The sequence below is a fragment of the Dioscorea cayenensis genome, chromosome 3 (genome assembly GCF_009730915.1).
Source record: "Dioscorea cayenensis subsp. rotundata cultivar TDr96_F1 chromosome 3, TDr96_F1_v2_PseudoChromosome.rev07_lg8_w22 25.fasta, whole genome shotgun sequence".
NCBI lineage: Eukaryota > Viridiplantae > Streptophyta > Magnoliopsida > Dioscoreales > Dioscoreaceae > Dioscorea > Dioscorea cayenensis.
In genome coordinates, this window is record NC_052473.1 from 15349787 (window position 1) to 15366286 (window position 16500).

The 16500-nt window shown below is 34.7% G+C and overlaps 1 protein-coding gene and 1 long non-coding RNA gene across 6 annotated transcripts; both read left to right on the top strand.

The window, feature by feature from the left end:
* Positions 1–239: 239 nt before the first annotated feature.
* LOC120256519 (protein couch potato) lies at positions 240–13449 on the top strand. Of its 5 annotated transcripts, XR_005535337.1 has the most exons (11): positions 240–631; positions 6600–6662; positions 9020–9104; positions 9259–9333; positions 9643–9718; positions 9915–9975; positions 10524–10633; positions 10714–10783; positions 12616–12698; positions 12962–13128; positions 13212–13449. XR_005535337.1 is itself a non-coding variant. In XM_039264199.1 (10 exons), exons 1-10 carry the CDS (start codon positions 293–295, stop codon positions 13008–13010), a joined length of 1011 nt encoding a protein of 336 aa, XP_039120133.1. In that variant the 5' UTR covers positions 240–292; the 3' UTR covers positions 13011–13449. The 5 variants fall into 5 exon arrangements, 4 of the variants coding, with proteins under 4 accessions (XP_039120133.1, XP_039120144.1, XP_039120148.1 ...); XM_039264199.1 differs by having other exon boundaries at positions 12962–13449; XM_039264210.1 differs by having other exon boundaries at positions 10551–10633; positions 12962–13449.
* An 898-nt stretch (positions 13450–14347) lies between these two features.
* LOC120257203 lies at positions 14348–15197 on the top strand. Its single transcript, XR_005535572.1, has 2 exons — positions 14348–14655; positions 14759–15197. It is a non-coding gene; the product is annotated as an uncharacterized LOC120257203 (long non-coding RNA).
* Positions 15198–16500: the final 1303 nt, after the last annotated feature.

Below are 16500 nucleotides of genomic sequence, written 5' to 3' on the forward strand. Positions count from 1 at the left end.
GATCCATAATCCAAATATGAGACAGGTTTGCTTAAAAACATTGCATTTTTCAATGAGTTTCCGTATAAAAAAAGAAAGTTTGTCTTTTTAATCGATTGCATAAAAAAAGATGAAATTTATAATATATATATTTTTTAAAAAAACTACCGGGTACCTAATTGAAATAATGCATATATATATATATATATGCAATAAACCCCTTGATATTTTTGTTTATTTTGGGAATCACAGAAAACAAAGTGAATAACTCCTCCCTGACCTCCCAACACCAAACCCTGTTTCTTCAGTCGCCATGGCGGCTTCCTACTATCACATACCTCCGCCCTCCCACTACGCCTACTCCCAAGCTCCACCGCCGGTGACGCCGCAGCATCCGCCGCCGTCCCTACCCCCTCCCCATGCCCTCCCTCCGTTCGACCAATCCCAACCACACATTCACCACCAGCAACCTTCTTTCGCCCCTCACTACTCGCTTCCCCCGCCGCCTTACTCCTCCCGCGACGACGAGGTCCGGACTCTCTTCATCGCTGGGTTGCCGGACGACACCAAGACTCGTGAGATCTATAATCTCTTCCGCGAGTTCCCTGGGTTCCAGAACTGCCAACTCAAGAGCTCTGGACCATCTTCCCAGGTATCCATTTAGTGAATTTTCTCTTGAATTTTATGAATCTTGTGGACTGTTCACGCTTGTGAAAAATTTGGTTTTGGAGTTTCAATTTGCGTTTTTGCTTTTGATTATGGTCTTACCAGTGCTTTATTTGCTAATTTGTCCTGTAAGTTTGGAATTCTGTTTCATGCTTTACGAGGATTTCTACCCAGTTGTTCTGAAGTGGATGTTTCATAGTTGAGAATGTGATGAATGATAATGGCCATATCAAGATTGCTGGTATGAATGTACAATTTCTTATAATTGGAAATGTTGTGAGAAGGATTGTGTATGGTGATGTTTTAATTGCTTAGGTAGTGGTGTAATAGCTTCTCCAATTTTAGTTGGTTTTGTTATTCTTGGAATTAATGTTTGTAAAGCATATGTAGATTAACTTTTATGTAATGGTATAATGGCAATCCTCTATGCATTTCGTAAAGAGAGATTTTTATGTGGGTTTTATACTGATTTCAGACCAGTCTCAGTGATCTTTTCCTATGGATCAAAAGTTTCTTGGGACATATATTAGCAATTAAGTTCCGTGGATGTAACATTAAATTAGGGCTTCCGATACCTTGAAAGCAATCATGATAACCTTGTATTTCTCTTACTTTGCAAGGAAGTTGAGGCTGTAAGGAGCCAAGATAACCTTGCCTTGGACTGTCCTTTCGCTAGGATATGTAGAAAGGACTTTGCTATTTTTTTATTTCCTGTAGTTGAGTTCTTCAGAAGGGAGTTGTGATCACATGTTTTATATTATTGTGTTGCTCATGTCCTTAAAGGCCATACAACTTTAGTTAAAGATAAATTGAATCTTTTGTGGAGTTTTGGGAATTCACCTTACTTTGTTTGTATCCCATTCAATGATCACCAAGAAGAGTAGAAACTAATAGGAACATCTTGTTTGATCTCATTCTTTGAACCACAAGAATTGGGGAAATTTGATCTAGCCTATGTTGGGCATTGGATTTGGAAGAGCAGTCATCTGAACTTGTCTAGGATGATGAACTGCCCATAAAAGAATTTTAATTGGCCTCATTTTGCTTATTTGGTCAACTTAGGCTCATATCATCGCTCTTTAAAGTAGCATGGATAATTTTATTTAATCTTAGTGTTATGTCTTGTTAGGAAGATTGGTATATATGTTATGGTACCCTCTTGATAAAAGTGTTCTTTTCCTTCTCAGATTCTTTTAGGCTGCTTATATTTGTTGGGGCAGCAAAGTTTAAGGGTCATATAAAATTAAGGTTTTTCTATCTTGAAATTTATGTCTTATCAACCCTCCAATCTTTCTGATGATGTAAATATACTGACAAAAGAGAAATAGAAGTGACTCGGTATAGTATGAGATAAAGATCAAAATCAATATCTCTTTCAATTGTCCATTTTGTCAACATGATATTTCCACCAAACTTCTCCTTTTGCTTCTCTAATTTTCTTTTGTAACTATGCTATACTAATCAGATCTAGTTGAGATTAGAGGGTCGATGAGATATTAAAACATAGCCTATAATCTTTGGGAAGCATCCCACTAAATCCACTTAGAAGGGGTTGTTTTCTTGGCAAGTTTCTTAATAGTATTAAATTTTTTCCGACTTTTTAATTTTTGAATGAAAAGTTTCAGTATGCAAAATATCTTGATTTAGATATTTGGCTATATACTAAAAACAAGGACAAATGATGCTGGTTGGATTAGCTCCATCTGTAATTCATTTTTGCTTCTTGCTTATTTCCATGTGATATTTGAGAGTTCCCTTGATAAATTCTGTCAATGTGGAGCCAAATGAGAGTCAATTTTTGTACCATCTTTTGTTAAATTGTTGGCTGGTTGGGTAATTTTGCTGCTTGTCATCGTTCATGTGGTTCAATACTAACTACGATTAAAATGTATAATTAGATCTGTGCTATAAATTTTGCATTTGTGGTCACATTATGCAATTAGCCATTGGAAGTAAAGTTAATTAATTAATTTAATCAACTGTACGCATTTATTAGAAATGTACTAAGCATGTTACTTTGAATAAGCAAGCATAGTGAAAGAGGCATTGACATGACTTTTTTCGCTAGTTATATAGATTAATAGTCCTTTTCAGGGCTATATTGGTAAAAGATACCTTGTATATTTTTAGTTGGCTCCCCTTCTCAAATTATTTGATGTTTCCTTTTCTCTTTTCGTATTGAAATGATGGAATTGGACCTGTGGCCTCATGGGTCTTGCTTCCTATGAGGAACACTAACTTGACCACCTTTAAAGAAATGGAAGTTGTGTGGCACCATCTGTATTAATGAACTGAAGTCAGGTCCTGCTTTTGAGAGGTCTCATGTACACCGAGATGCTCATGATTATGTGTGTGGACAATTATGTTATCTTTCCTGGACTTCCTATCCATAAGTTGATATCAACTATTTATGAAATTTTGAATTAGGAGTTTTAAGTTTATACCAATTATTTATTGGAAGTCTGAATTAGGGAATGCAACTTTTTGTACTTTTAGCTATATGATTGTGACAGAAGTATGATTTATATGTTGCATTAGCTCTGTAGAACTCGTAGCTGATGCACAAGCCCAATCTTGGTATGGTTGGTCAAGCATGAGTTTAGAATTCAAATTATTATTTCTTTATACTCCACCTTATAAATTATTACAATCATTGATAGAATAAAAGCTACATAGATAAATTATAAATAGTTTTGTTTCGCACATGATTTTTAATTTGATCTTTGCTATTGATCTTGCAAAATATTTAGCCATTATTAATGTGAGACCTTTGGTTTAGCTAATCGATGCAGTCTATGATGGATGATAATGGACAATTTGTATGCTAAAACTCAAATTTGGTCTTTTGTTTATTGATTGACTTGTGACACGTATCCGAATTGCGTGTGTACCGCAAGTGCACGGGTGTCGAAGTAATAAAATACCTGGTGAGTTGGGTAGTCAAATCCACAGGGAACATGGCTACTAGTACTGACTGCTTCTCTACTATCTAGTCTAATGATAAATAGGATGGTGTGGTGATTTAATGTGCGAAGAAATGAATACCGGAGACGAATATGCAAGGATAAAATGGAGGGAAGATCTCAATCAATAAAGATGAGGTACCCGGGCAATGCTCCCCCTAAGATCTAACATGAAGTTCAAGACTTGCTAAATGCTTCTAAACCGAGCCTAATGAGTCGAGGTAATCCAAGAACAACCGGTCCTTGTCTCTAAGTAACCGACACTAGTCCCCTACAAGGTCCGGTGTAGAAATCGCTCAATCTCAACACTTCACATCCCATATGACCGCAATAAGCTTTAGGGATACCTAAGAGTGAAACTGATTCCTAAAGATAGATCCAACCCTATTTCCCGATGAAGGATCCCTAACCCCCTACAAGGTCCCGGCGGAGAAATCTCTCAATCTCACGCCTCATACCAAAAATGGTTGCATAGAGTCTAGGGAATACGGAGATAGGAAACACTTATCGGAGAGGAAAGAGCACACTCCACTATCTCATGGCTCACCCTCTCAACCCTCTTTGACTTTGGAGTTCTAACTCTAATGGAGACATCTCTTATCAAAGTAACAAATCATGCATAGAGAATCAACCACAATGATCAATAAAACATGCAAGCAATGGGAACACAAGATTAAAACTCAAATCAACTCGGATTTAATAGGAAACATAAAGCAAATCAATACAAGACAAGATCCTAGGGTTCATATGCCCAAATACCTACTAGGGTTTAGCCCTCCATGGAGCAAGTTACAAAAAAAAGATAAATACAATGAATAGCAATGTAAACCATAGAGAAAAACTCCTTGAATTCGTGATGGTTGGCCTTGATGGGTAGTTCAACGTCTTGAAGGATTCCTCTTCGAAGCTAGGTCGCTGGTGGCTTCTCAAGTGCTATAACGGCGAATTAAACTATCAAAATTGGTGAAGAACACCCTCCAAATTCGCAAAGACCTCCTCTCCAAACCCTAGCCGTCTCATCCCTCAAGAGCCGCACAAAAGATGTCAAAGAATGGGGCAAGAGGGTTATTTATATGCACAAACCGCATCTGTCATGTGCTTCCACGCGCCCGGGTGGCCTGCAGGAATTTCCACGCGGTCGTTTGAACAGTACTGCTACGGTAAAATGCTACGGTGTTTCTAACAGTACTTAGCTACAGTACTCTTCACAACCACGGTCCAAACAGTCTTCTCTTGAGGCCACATTGCCAGGCACACGTCCATGTGGTAGGCTATAAGACTTTTCTTCATCGACGCATCCTTGAAAGGTCTTGCAATCTTCACAAAGAGAAGGAACATGAAGATGTGACTGCCTTTGTGCCCTTCCAACTAGTAAATTAGCTTGAATCTCCTTGGAAGTTGGCACACATCTCCACGTTTGATGAACTCCTCTCGTATCTTGGTCTTTGAATTGAACAAGAACTCCCAACATTGTGTCTTTATAGCTTATCTTTGCTTCCTTTTGACTCTTTAAGGCATTCACAACCTAATTGCACAAAAAAACACCAAATATACAATATGAGACATAAACCATGGTAAAAATGATGCTCAATGCATGTAAAACATATAGAAAAATATGTTTACTCAAGCACTTATCAACTTGCTACAATGTCCCATGGAATGATTCAGATGTCATCCTATCCATAATATGATGTATGTCTTAACTAACTATGGTTGTCAAGTAGTAACTTCAATTATAAATATCCATTGTCAAACCATTAGTCAGAAATGTGTCATCTTTGGCCTTCCGATTACCTTAACTGCATGAATATGGGATATCAGAAGTTGTGCTGGAGTTTTGAAGTTAGGATTTGATTCGAGGGAAAACTTACATCCCAAGTTGACCCAACTTTCACTTAATTACTGCCAATAAAATAAATATTGTATTATTAAAATATATTTCTAATTAATGGTTCATATTTGTTAATGTTCTTAATATTAATTGGTGATTATATTTTTGAAGTTTTCATGAATTAAATTTTGTAAAAAATCCTTCCTATTCTAAGTTATTCCAATGTGGTTTGGTTGGAAAGGTAAAAGCTTAACTTATTCCCCAACCGGGCACACCTTTGTGCTCTTATTATGTTTGGCTGTCTCTTGTGGTTTCAGACCATTTTAATGTGATGACATTTTGATACATAATAAAATAGTCATTAAATTTCCTACCTTTTGTTTGAAGGGTGTTACCATAACCTGGTCCACATGTAAGTTATCAATCTGGGATGACCTACCATGAATATTGGAAAATGTATGCAGCAAAGTCTTCTCCTTGTGAATTTAAATCCTCTTTTGTTGTATGCATACTACATATGTATCTATTTACATATATGCAATGGGGCTCTTGATCCATGTTGATGGTTCCTATTGTTTGTGTTAATTTATTTTGTCTAAGATGTCCATAGAAAGATAATAAGATTTTTTGGATTTCAAAGACATCCAACTGATTAATCAGATCAGTATAGGAATTGATGGCTGTGATGTAATGTACTATCAGACTCATTGTAAGTTTACATCTAAAGAGTAGTTGCAGCTTTAGGATGTGTGTGCTATGATGAGCTGTGTGTGTGGCTGTTCTTGATAAGCCACCTTAGTACAACAAGGATTTTGTGTTTTGTAAGCATCGTCTATTTGACTTAATGGAAGTTAAGCATATAAATAGTGTACATAGATATGCTGTATATCGAGAAAATTTATGTATATTCATGCAGCTATGTATTTATCTCCATGGATATATGGTTTTTCCTATGTTTTTTTTTTTAATCCTGAACTTCTTGAATTTTCTCATGTTGATTTTTTATTAAATTTTCCTGAATCATCTTTTTTTCTTGATCTTTTCTTGATTTTCTTTAATAACTTTCTGTCTTTCCGCCGTGGTTTGTGTGCATGTGCCCATAGTCATTTCTTCTGCTTTTCACTGTATTTTAACTCTTTGTTTTTGTTCTCTTTTTACAGGCATATGGATTTGTTGTGTTCACTGACCAACAGTCTGCTGTCGCTGCAATGCATACACTAAATGTATGTGTAATGACTGACCCTCATATGTTTGGCATGCAATATTTTATTCATTTACATCTTTTCTAACTTTATATTTTTTTTTAAAATTAAAGTTCAGTTTGTTCTGCATATGCTTAAATGTCTCAGTATTTGTTATAACATATTTCACAAATTGACAGCAATAGTACATGGTTATGCTCATTGTTTTCTGTTCATTACTAGTTGATAATCTTCTTTAGGTAATCTGTTTTCTTTGAACTGGATCATGCCTAATACTTTGCTTGATTGCAAACCTACCAGTCTCTCAATAGACAGATTTTACCAACCTCTTGCTTTGTAAATCTTGAAGTCTTCAATTCTGCATTGTAATTCCCTTTATAGACTGTTCTGGGCCATTGTTAAAAACCTACTGTGATTCCATTCCTTCCCATTGCCCATTTTCCATGGACCTCATTCTCCTCCGATGGGAACATATTTTATCTTTAAACTATTGAACATTTCTCTCCTTTAAAGCTATGTGTCCTACTCTATATGACGAAAAAGCCTCTTTACAAGGATCACTTTTTGATGCAAGATATCATTGTAACATGTGAAGTTGAACCTGGTTTTTAATTCTCTACTTCAATGACCTTTCTTACTCCTTTCAACTCAGAATTGCATCCTAATGATAGGTGGAATGAAGCATTGTAGAAAGACTTACTTCATATATATATATTCAACTCTAGTTTTCTGGTGGTTTATTTTTTAAAATATCTTGCGTTATGACCTCATCAGTAGAAGACCTTGGAGGAAAAGAGGGGCCTTTATCATCCATCTTTTATATCTGTGAAATTAGTCTTACCCTTTTCATTTCATCAATTTGTGCACGGCCATAGACATTCAATTACTTAGTGAGATGTGAGTTCAGGAGTGATGGAGATGCTTTTAAAGAGTGCGAGTTGTGCTGTAGTCAAGCGGAAAGCTCTGTTTTGTATATTTCAGTAAGTTGATGCTAGTATAAAAGCGTATGCCATGTTCTTTATCTGTCCAAGAAGGCAAGAGTCTCTAATCTGATTTCGAAGTTTGGCTGCTGCAATATCGAATAACAAGGATGAAGATAAGATAAAACTATAACTCTGTTGGCTGATTGTGAGATTGGTTCACCAATATCAACAAATTATAGAGATTGGATCTGCTTAAGTGTGTCAAAATGAATATTCTTGGTGGCATGTCAAGCTTGGTTTTGCTGGAATCTATTGGTAATGTCGATTGTGGTGATAATTCTGATGTCTCATTAAATGCAACTTGAACCGGAGGTTCATGTCATTTTATTAAGGAGAACCTTATCATACTTACTAAAATGCAGGTTGCGAAAGAAATGATGGGTATTTGACATGATGGAACTGCACCTATTTTGGTTGATGAGAGAGCCTCAGTGATCTTATCCTCAAATTAGTTTGTGTACTATAATCAACCATCATATCATGATGACTAACTTCATGTTCCTGATAGTTATTTGTAGCTTGTAAATTACCTCTAATGAAAGCCGTCTGTTACTAAGATGTGGTTTGATGATGGCGATGATGAAATTTTTTTTTTTTGGAAGAAATGTTTTTATAGAGTTTCCTGCAGGTTTTCTTAGGATCCATTTATCTTCTTTCTATCTTCAGTCTTTGTTTGATTTATGAGTTCTCTTTATTGCAAATCATCCAGGACCTTGCTTAGTTTTGGATAACATAATTGACCAAATGGCTGCTCAGGAATCTAATGAAATTATAGTTTTCTCTGGGTTTGAAAAGGTTCATCTTTTGATTACCTAATAATTTTAAGCTTGGTTTAATGATCAACTCTTTATGGAATGGTAGAAACTTGCTATTACAGGTGTATCGAGGAAAATTGATTGGAAACGTTAGTAGTTTGTAATAATGTATAGCTCTTTATCCATTGCTTGAATGAATCATTATACATGCTTCATTATCAATTCATACTTTTGTTCAAGGTGATTAGATAAGAATGTGCCCTTGTTTGCAATGTGAGGTGGAGGAAGGTGGTTGGTTCAATATGACAATATGTTGAAGTGTGAATGTCTAATGTAGAGGGAAATTCCCTATGGAAGTTGGGGTGTTTGGGAATTGCATTACCTCCCATTCATTTATATGTCAATGTGTTTTTTGATTGCAGCTATTGATTTCTTTAATGCATGCATTTCTCTCCTTGGTATCTTCTAATATGGGCCACCACAAATTTTCTTTTCACATTTATTCTTCTTAATCATTTGTTAGATGTCATTGTTGATTCATCAAGTGCTACCACAAACTAGTGTGTATAATGTATATATATACATATACATTTTTTGAATCAACTTAGTTTTCTCACTTAGTAATCAATTGTGTTCACAGGGAATGGTTTTTGACCTTGAGAAGGAATCAACCTTATTCATTGAGCTTGCCAAATCCAACTCTAGGCCAAAACGCTCACGGGCAGGTTGGATTTAATTTTAATATGCTACGCCTGATCCCCTTCTACAAAACATGTGTATTTAAGTTTCTTGGTTTTAAAGGAGTATCCCTTTTTGATTTCAGAGAGCTAACTTAATCCCTGCATTTGAACTTATTATTGCTTTACTTTGTGGTATCAGATGATGGAGTTTCTTTCTCTTCTGATAAAAGAGTTAGAGGTTCTACTGCATATTCAAGTGGCTTTCCAGATTCAGGTAGTTTTACAGGGTACCCTTTTTTCCAGTCTTTTATTTTTGCAGTTAGTTGAAAATTTTAGAAACTTTATTTTTGCATTGCGATAAATACTGAGCATCCTAAATAGTGGGTGGTGCCACATCTATTTTCTAGCTCCAAGCGGTGACAGGGCACAGTTCTTTTGATTTTTCAAGGCTAACTGACATAGTTCATTTGCTTCTGTGTAGCTTTCTATATTTATCTTTAGAGGAATTGTGCAATAGTTTCTCACATGCCACACCTTCAAAAGCTCATGACGCACATGTTTTGGCACACTTGCGCACTAACAGGTGTTCGAAGCAATACACACATGACTGGAATTGCTAATTCTGCTTACAACATGAATGGTTATCCTTCTACACAAAGGTCAAGGCACAGTACCTGAGCACAGTTCATTGCATGCTTTTCATTGCCTTATCCTCCTATTTTGTACTTCCACCTAAATAATCCCACAATTTGCTATTGCTATAGTTACAGAGATCAAATTAAAATCCATTATCATTTTGGTCTTGCATTATAGTGCTTGCCAGGATTTTATCTAACTATTTCCTGTCATTGTCAGTTACAGCCATACAAGCTCTGGTCATGATTCTGCATATTATAAAGATCCTAGCAAGTTGTTGGTAAGGTCTGCCATGCTTGCATTCTTGACATTATCATATGATGTGATCCTTTTATGTGTAATTGCTTTCTGGAGTTTTATCAGTGCTCAACTCAAATAAAAGTGCCAATAACTTAAACATCTGACAAAAGCATCTTCTTTTATCATTGTTTTTGATCTAGTGTCTGGTTTGAGTTTACAATTGTTTTCATGGAAGTTTTAGTAATACAATCTTGTTTCTGAACAGATGATGCTCTATTTTGTCCAATACCGTTGTCTGACTCAAAGAGACAATTTTGAACTTAATAATAGTGGAATCAATAAGAATAAAATTAAAAGAGCGGTGATTTTACCCCTTCAATCACAGTTGCAAATATTTTCTGAGTAATAAATGTTGCACCACTTGTTTTTCTGTTTGAACAATAGACACTAAATCCTTAAGGTGACCATTAATAGAAGTTGCCAATTTTGAGGAAGGCTTATCCTTTTTAATGTGTGTGAAGTGTTTTTTTTTTCATGATTTTTTTTTCAACTTCTGTATTTAAGGCACTTATGCTTCATAAATTGCAGAGTAATTCTTCAACTTTTGCTCCTCAGAGTAATGATCCCTGTCCAACTCTTTTTGTTGCCAACCTTAGTCCAACTTGTACAGAAAAAGAGCTGAGTCAAGTCTTCTCGAGGTTTGGACTGATAACCTTCCTCAGATGTTCTTGTTTATTTTCTATTCCCTAAAGTTATTATCAATACTTTCTGCATGTAGATGCCCGGGTTTTCTAAAATTAAAGATGCAAAACAAAAATGGAGTGCCTGTTGCATTTGTTGACTTTCAGGTACAGATTTGTCTTTTGCTCTTATGTTACAAAGGAAATGCATTTACTGCTTTAGGAAAAAGTCATTATCTCTTTTTACATTTCAGTTGCAAAAGTGAATACTATAGCTGTGCATGATGCTATGGTGTCATTCTTCGGATATTGCTTATAAAGATGCTCTAACTACATTTATATAGTTTTAGATTTTCAAAGGAAAAGAAAAAGTATTATTTATGAGTCATGGATCCTCTCTTTTTTTGTGATCTGAGAATATGGAAACAAATATGAAATATCATATGTTCCTACCTTAAATTTAATAATTTATTGATCTTTTCTTATTTACCTGCTTTGCTCATATTCTTTCCAGCATGATGAAAACTGACAAAAATAAATTTCACATGATTTGTTTTCGCTGATGTCTAAGTCGCTAATACTACATTTTGGGAATTTCATTCTTTAACCTAGTGGATGACTCATTTTGTTACCAAACACTTGATTTTTTTTTTCTTTTTTTTTTAATTACTACTATAAGCATGCAAAAAATTGATTGATGCGAGTAACCTAATAGACTTCAATTGTCTATGTAAACTTTTTATGTATTGTTCTCTGTAAGTTAGGAGTTAGGACTGCTGTAAGGCATGAACATGAGTTTAACTTGAACAAATTAACAACTATGGGTTTGTGGGTTACTAGAAGGGCAAGTCTTTTATCAATTTAGATAATCTTACATTTTTCAAACTATTCTGTTGAAGTAATTTAAATAGAAGAGAAAGTGCTTTTAAAGTGTAAATTAGTAGCATGAAAATCTTGTCCCAGTGTAGTTGCAGTGAATTCACTATTCAAACACTAGATATATATATATATTTTTGGATCGGCCAATAAGGTGGGGATTTTATGCCACTTACTCTTGACTAAGAGGTGATGCCTTGTGCCCAAGCTGGATCCCCTGTATCCTAAGCCAAATTCTTCATTAATCTTAGTCCAACATTCAATATTCAAACGCACCAAACACATGCTAGTTGCTAGATGTAGATAAGAATATAGATTTATTGGTTTATTAAAAAGTAAAAGCAATTTGTTCGGTCCTTCCTCTGAAAAGGACCCTGAATAAATCTCAGCCTTTTTTATAAGCCTTGAGAAGTCTGCTTTTTCTTTTACATCTTTTTAATGGATTTTTTCAAAGAAACTGTCTCAAATTCTCAATCTGCCTTGTCCTTTTTTCTGTTACAAGGTGCCTTACTCTCTCCATGGTTTCTGTTAGATCACTTCAAGAGGCCATTCTTGGCTTGTATAACTCTTATGACCATGCCATGTTGCTTGCTTTTTAGTCATAATTATTGGCTAATAGTGATGGGACCTGTCTGTATCTCCTCCATATGACAAATAATGTTCATATTGAAAGTGGTAAATTGTTATCTTAGGATTGCAGGGAAAACCTTACGTTAAATTCACTTAGATGGCCAGAAAAGTGACCAACCAGGGCCCTCTTGATGAATGAAAGAAAAGAGTTTGTGAGCCCTACCACTGTAAACTCACTCCTGTTTAGAGTATATATTGTTTGAGCTTCAACAGCAGCAGCATTAGTGAAATTATCAATGGAACACAAGCTTATACACTTCATAATTTTTTCTGCTGAACTAGAATCAGTGGCCTAAGAGAAAATTGCAGTAGGTATGTATAATATCACAAGGTAGGGGTGGAGGATCTATGTACTTCGGGTACTAGTAACCTTTGTCGCTGCTTCGTTTGAGGTTGTACATGAATTTATATTACTTATTTTGTAAAATGCCTTCAAATATTTGTCAATACGGCATTCGCTCTGCCCATTTTTAAGATATAATTGCAAAATCCAGGATGTGGAATGTTCGACTGGAGCACTAAATTATCTACAAGGAACTCATTTTTATTCATCAGTTGGGGATGGCATGCGTTTGGAGTATCCTTTTTAAGAATATTCTGTCCTACATTTTCAAGTCAATGTTTTGATGCATTATGAGGTTACTTATTGGCAGCCTAGGGTTTTCTCGGGATCAAGGTGAGTAAACCACCTCTTTGTATTTGACCGCCATACCACCGCCATACCCCAAAGGGCCAAATGGTGGCAGGGGCTATCCTAAGGGATCACTTTGGTCGTAAAATTATCTGCTAATCTTTTTGGCTTAATGAAGTGGGAGTGTTGTTTCTTAACATGAAATCCAGATATGCAAGATCACGAATGGGCCTTCGGAAACGAGAAAGAAAAGCATAGCTTTAACCGATGCTTGGATTGCTCATTTGCCTGAACTTCTATGTGTAAATTGTTTTGCATCTGCCCAGGGAATGAATTTATCACCAAGAGTAACTTGATTTTAAGCATCTTTAAATCTGTCAGTCACAACAGAAACAGACTTGTCTGTTAACTTCATCCATCAGTTTGCGTGACTGATTTCGTGTCCTTCGTTTTGTGCAGTTTTATCTTGAAACTTGTCGGAGACGCGTTTTATGTATGTAGTACAATGAAATATAAGGACTTAATTATATATATTTTATGCAAATGCAGGATATTTTTTAGGTGTATTAGGGAATATCCTGCTCTGTAGGGCTTTTGTTTTAGCAGCCAGCAAGCAAGACTTGCCTGAACTGGATAGAAGTTCAAAATGGAAGTTGTGGTTTCAAAGTTAATATTGAACTGTAAATTGTGATCTTTAGTACTTGGGAACTTGACTGGAAGATGTATGATTTTTCTTTTGAACTGCTAAACTTTATTTTTATTTTTTGAAAAATTTTCTCAAATTTCACTGCCCTTAAACAAACAAAATGAAGGATTGAAAAAAAAAAGTTTAATTGATGTACACGTTCCTGTAATTATGTATTTTTTGTTTTTTTAACCATTGTAATATTTTTATGTACAATTAAATCCTCATATTCAGTTGAGTTGGGTCATTTCTAGTCCGCGGTATAGATGGGTAAGCGTAAATTGTAAAGATTTAATTGTACCTAAAAATATTGTTGTGGACTAGAACTACTTAATTCGACCAAATATGAGGATTTAATTGTATCTAAAAATATTAGAAGGATTAAAAAGATAAAAAATACACAATTATAGGGACCTTATAATTAAACTAATATATATATATATACATATATATATATATATATAAAGGCTTTGTTAGTTTCAATAAGAGACCCTTGGGTTAAACTTCAAATAGAAACTGGCTATAAAGTTTCATGTTATACCACATATTAAGTTTAATCTTTCAAACACAAATTTATTTGAAACAGATTAATAGTGAATTTCAAGAGGTGTTGCAAACAAAAATTAATTTTATAGTTACTATTTTTGAAAATATTGGGAAGAAAATAGTTTTTTATTTTGAAAATTTGTGACGATGAAACTATATCTTGGTAAAGTAATCAATGAAGATAACATGCCTACCATATGCATACACATGTAACTAACTCAAGGTAATTAAAAGAACAAAGCAAATATTCAAAATAGGGTCATAATTTATTTAATAAAAATTAAATTTTTTTTTCAGATTTGTTTTAACAAATACCATGTGAGATATTTGCTAATCCTTGTAGGGTCTGTTTGTTTTGCAGGATTTGCAAATATTTGGATGTGAAAATCCCTTGAATTTTAGAAATCCCCTGTTTGTTTAAAAGGATTTCAATGGTCCTTGTATTTTCAGATCCCAAAAATGAGGGATTTTGGAATTCGGCCAAAATAGCCGAATTCCAAAATCCATGACAAAAGAATCCATCACATGGGACTCACGTGAGGGATTCACGGGATTTGTGCTCGTCCTCCATCCACGGTCCTCCCCCTTCTTCTCATCGCTGGCCTTTCTCATCCGAAATATTCTCTTCCTATTGCGCATCGTTGGTCGAGCAACAACGGCGACAGCTTGATTGTTCGTCTTCTTTTCCTCCATCTTCTTCTCCATTTTTTTGTGGGTTGGTGTTTATTTTTTTTTTTTTAATTTTTTGATTTGGGTTTTTTGTGATCTTTTTTAGTTTTTGGGTGATATTTTTGAACGAGTTGACGAAGAGTGCGGTGCCGGCGCCGGCCGAGGAGCAAAGGTGAGAAATCTAACATTCTTCTTGCTCGTCTACTTCTCATCTTCTTTTTCTCTTTTGGCTGTTTTTATTTTTCAATTTTTTTTTGGATATTTTCCTATTTTTATGGATATTTTTCAATTTTTTTTTATTTTTCATGTCCTTGTTTCCGAAGGGTAAGCGAACTCCTCACTCTGATTCGATCCAAGTCTCGAATTCCTATTCTTTTTTTTTTGCTTTGATGTGATTTCGTCTTTGATTTTGGTTATTGGAAAAGGATTGTTCTGTTGTCCGATCTGGAGTTATTTGATGCTATTTTTTTTCTTTGTTTTTCTGGTTTGATGGTCACATGTTATTGATCTGAAGAAAGTGCTGTTCTAAGGTTTGATTTGAGTTTCATGCTTGTCTTTGATGGCATTGTTTGGCCTGTAGATCCAGAGGCGTTGGATTTGGATAATTTTTTTTTTGTACATGAAGAATCTTGTTGCTATTGATGTCTTCGAGTATCTACAGTGTTTGTTTCAATACATGATACTTATGTTTGTTGCTAAAGTTTATGTGAATGTGATAGTTATGCTTGTTTCAATACATGATTAAATGACTGGCGAGATAGATATTTATTGTTAGATGTGGATTTTGATAGGCTTGCACCTTTGTTTTGGTCAAATTTTCTTGACTTTGATGTCTTGGTAACCACCGGAACGTGACTTTTATTTTGACGTGATCCTTTCAGGATCCTTTCTTTTACATCTGAAGCTGAATAGTAGTATTTGCAGGACCTGTTCTTTTACTTGCATATAATCTTTTCAATAACTGTCATCTTTAATGTTCTTGGTTCTTCTGCTAGAATTTGCTCCAAATTACATTGTGTATTGCTTCAGTTTGAAATTTGGCACTCTCTGTTAAAAGAGAGGCAGAATTGGCATTTGTTCTCAAAATGCCGTGTCTCATATCTACTGCGCACAGAATTATATTTTCTTTTGTTGAGTGGGAATTGCCTGCCAATAATAACCTCATGGAGGATTTCTTCTTTGGATCTCTTAAAAGACTGGTAAATTTTATTTGCTTAGGATTGGGAGATATTATTATACATGTTCAAACGTCTATTGCTCGGGGTTGTGCTTTGTGTAATTTTTAGTCTTATTTTTATTGAGCTATTGTAATTTGCAATTTTATATTAGGTCTTATTAATTTAACTGTTGATCCTATTATTTATTTATTTATTTTTGGAGAACAAATGATTTTGCGCATTCTCTTTTGTTGAATGATTTGTAGAAAGTTGTGAAGGAAGATGGCAGAGTTTGAATTATTAAATTTATCTCTTGATTCTCAATGGGAAAACAGAGAACATTGTTACAATGCATGTACGGTAGTGATTTTCAAAGTTGAAGCTCACCCTTTTGTAATTGTCTTGTGCCAGTGCATTAAAGTTGAAGCTCACCCTCTTGATTCATGAATAATTTAACAAATAATCGTATATTAATTTTAATAGTATATTAACAAATAATCTTTGTTCGTAATAACTATAGAAATTTTTTTTTAAAATAACTAACCCACTATCTCCAACATTAACTTTATCACAATTAAATATTTTTAACTATATCATAATTGATTTATTTAAATAATTAAATTTCAAAATAAATAACTATAATTATTTAAATAATTTAAAACATATTTGAAAATTTTATATAGTGAGATTT